Source organism: Myotis davidii, unplaced genomic scaffold (assembly GCF_000327345.1).
Source record: "Myotis davidii unplaced genomic scaffold, ASM32734v1 scaffold4389, whole genome shotgun sequence".
NCBI classification, from domain to species: Eukaryota; Metazoa; Chordata; class Mammalia; order Chiroptera; family Vespertilionidae; genus Myotis; species Myotis davidii.
In genome coordinates, this window is record NW_006299395.1 from 1 (window position 1) to 348 (window position 348).

General features: G+C 69.5%; 1 protein-coding gene across 1 annotated transcript in view; it reads right to left on the minus strand.

Annotated features, from left to right (window-relative positions):
* Positions 1-5: 5 nt before the first annotated feature.
* LOC102769849 (sialic acid-binding Ig-like lectin 14) overlaps positions 6-348 on the minus strand; it is a gene marked incomplete at its 3' end in the record, with an annotated part of 23,163 nt that continues 22,820 nt past the window's right edge. The window contains exons 5-6 of the mRNA XM_015571302.1: positions 271-345; positions 6-185 (exon numbers count right to left, since the gene is read on the minus strand). Coding sequence (XP_015426788.1) covers positions 6-185; positions 271-345 — 255 coding nt within the window. The remainder of the gene's footprint in view (positions 186-270; positions 346-348) is intronic.

The window sequence follows — 348 nt, forward strand, 5'->3', positions numbered from 1 at the left end:
GCTGTTTGTCCAGGGCCCCTCTGAGCTGGAGGTCACCTCCTGGGACGCATTGCCATGGTTCCCCTGCAGCAGCCCCGCCCCCAGCCGCCAGTGCAGGGAGGGGGCCGGCTGGGCCCTGGAGGAGCAGCTGCAGTGCAGACCCTGGTCCCCCCAGGAGCAGGAGGGTCCCAGCAGCTGCGGGGGGTCTGTGGGGAGCGAGGAGAAGGGTCAGCGGTGCCTCTAATCTCCCCAGAACCCAGCTGCCCTGCCCCCCGGGGTCTCCCCACTCACAGCCCACGGAGAGGGTGAGAGAGACGCTGTGGGAGCCCAGCGGGTGCCGAGCTTGGCAGGTGAACTCTCCTTCCTCTG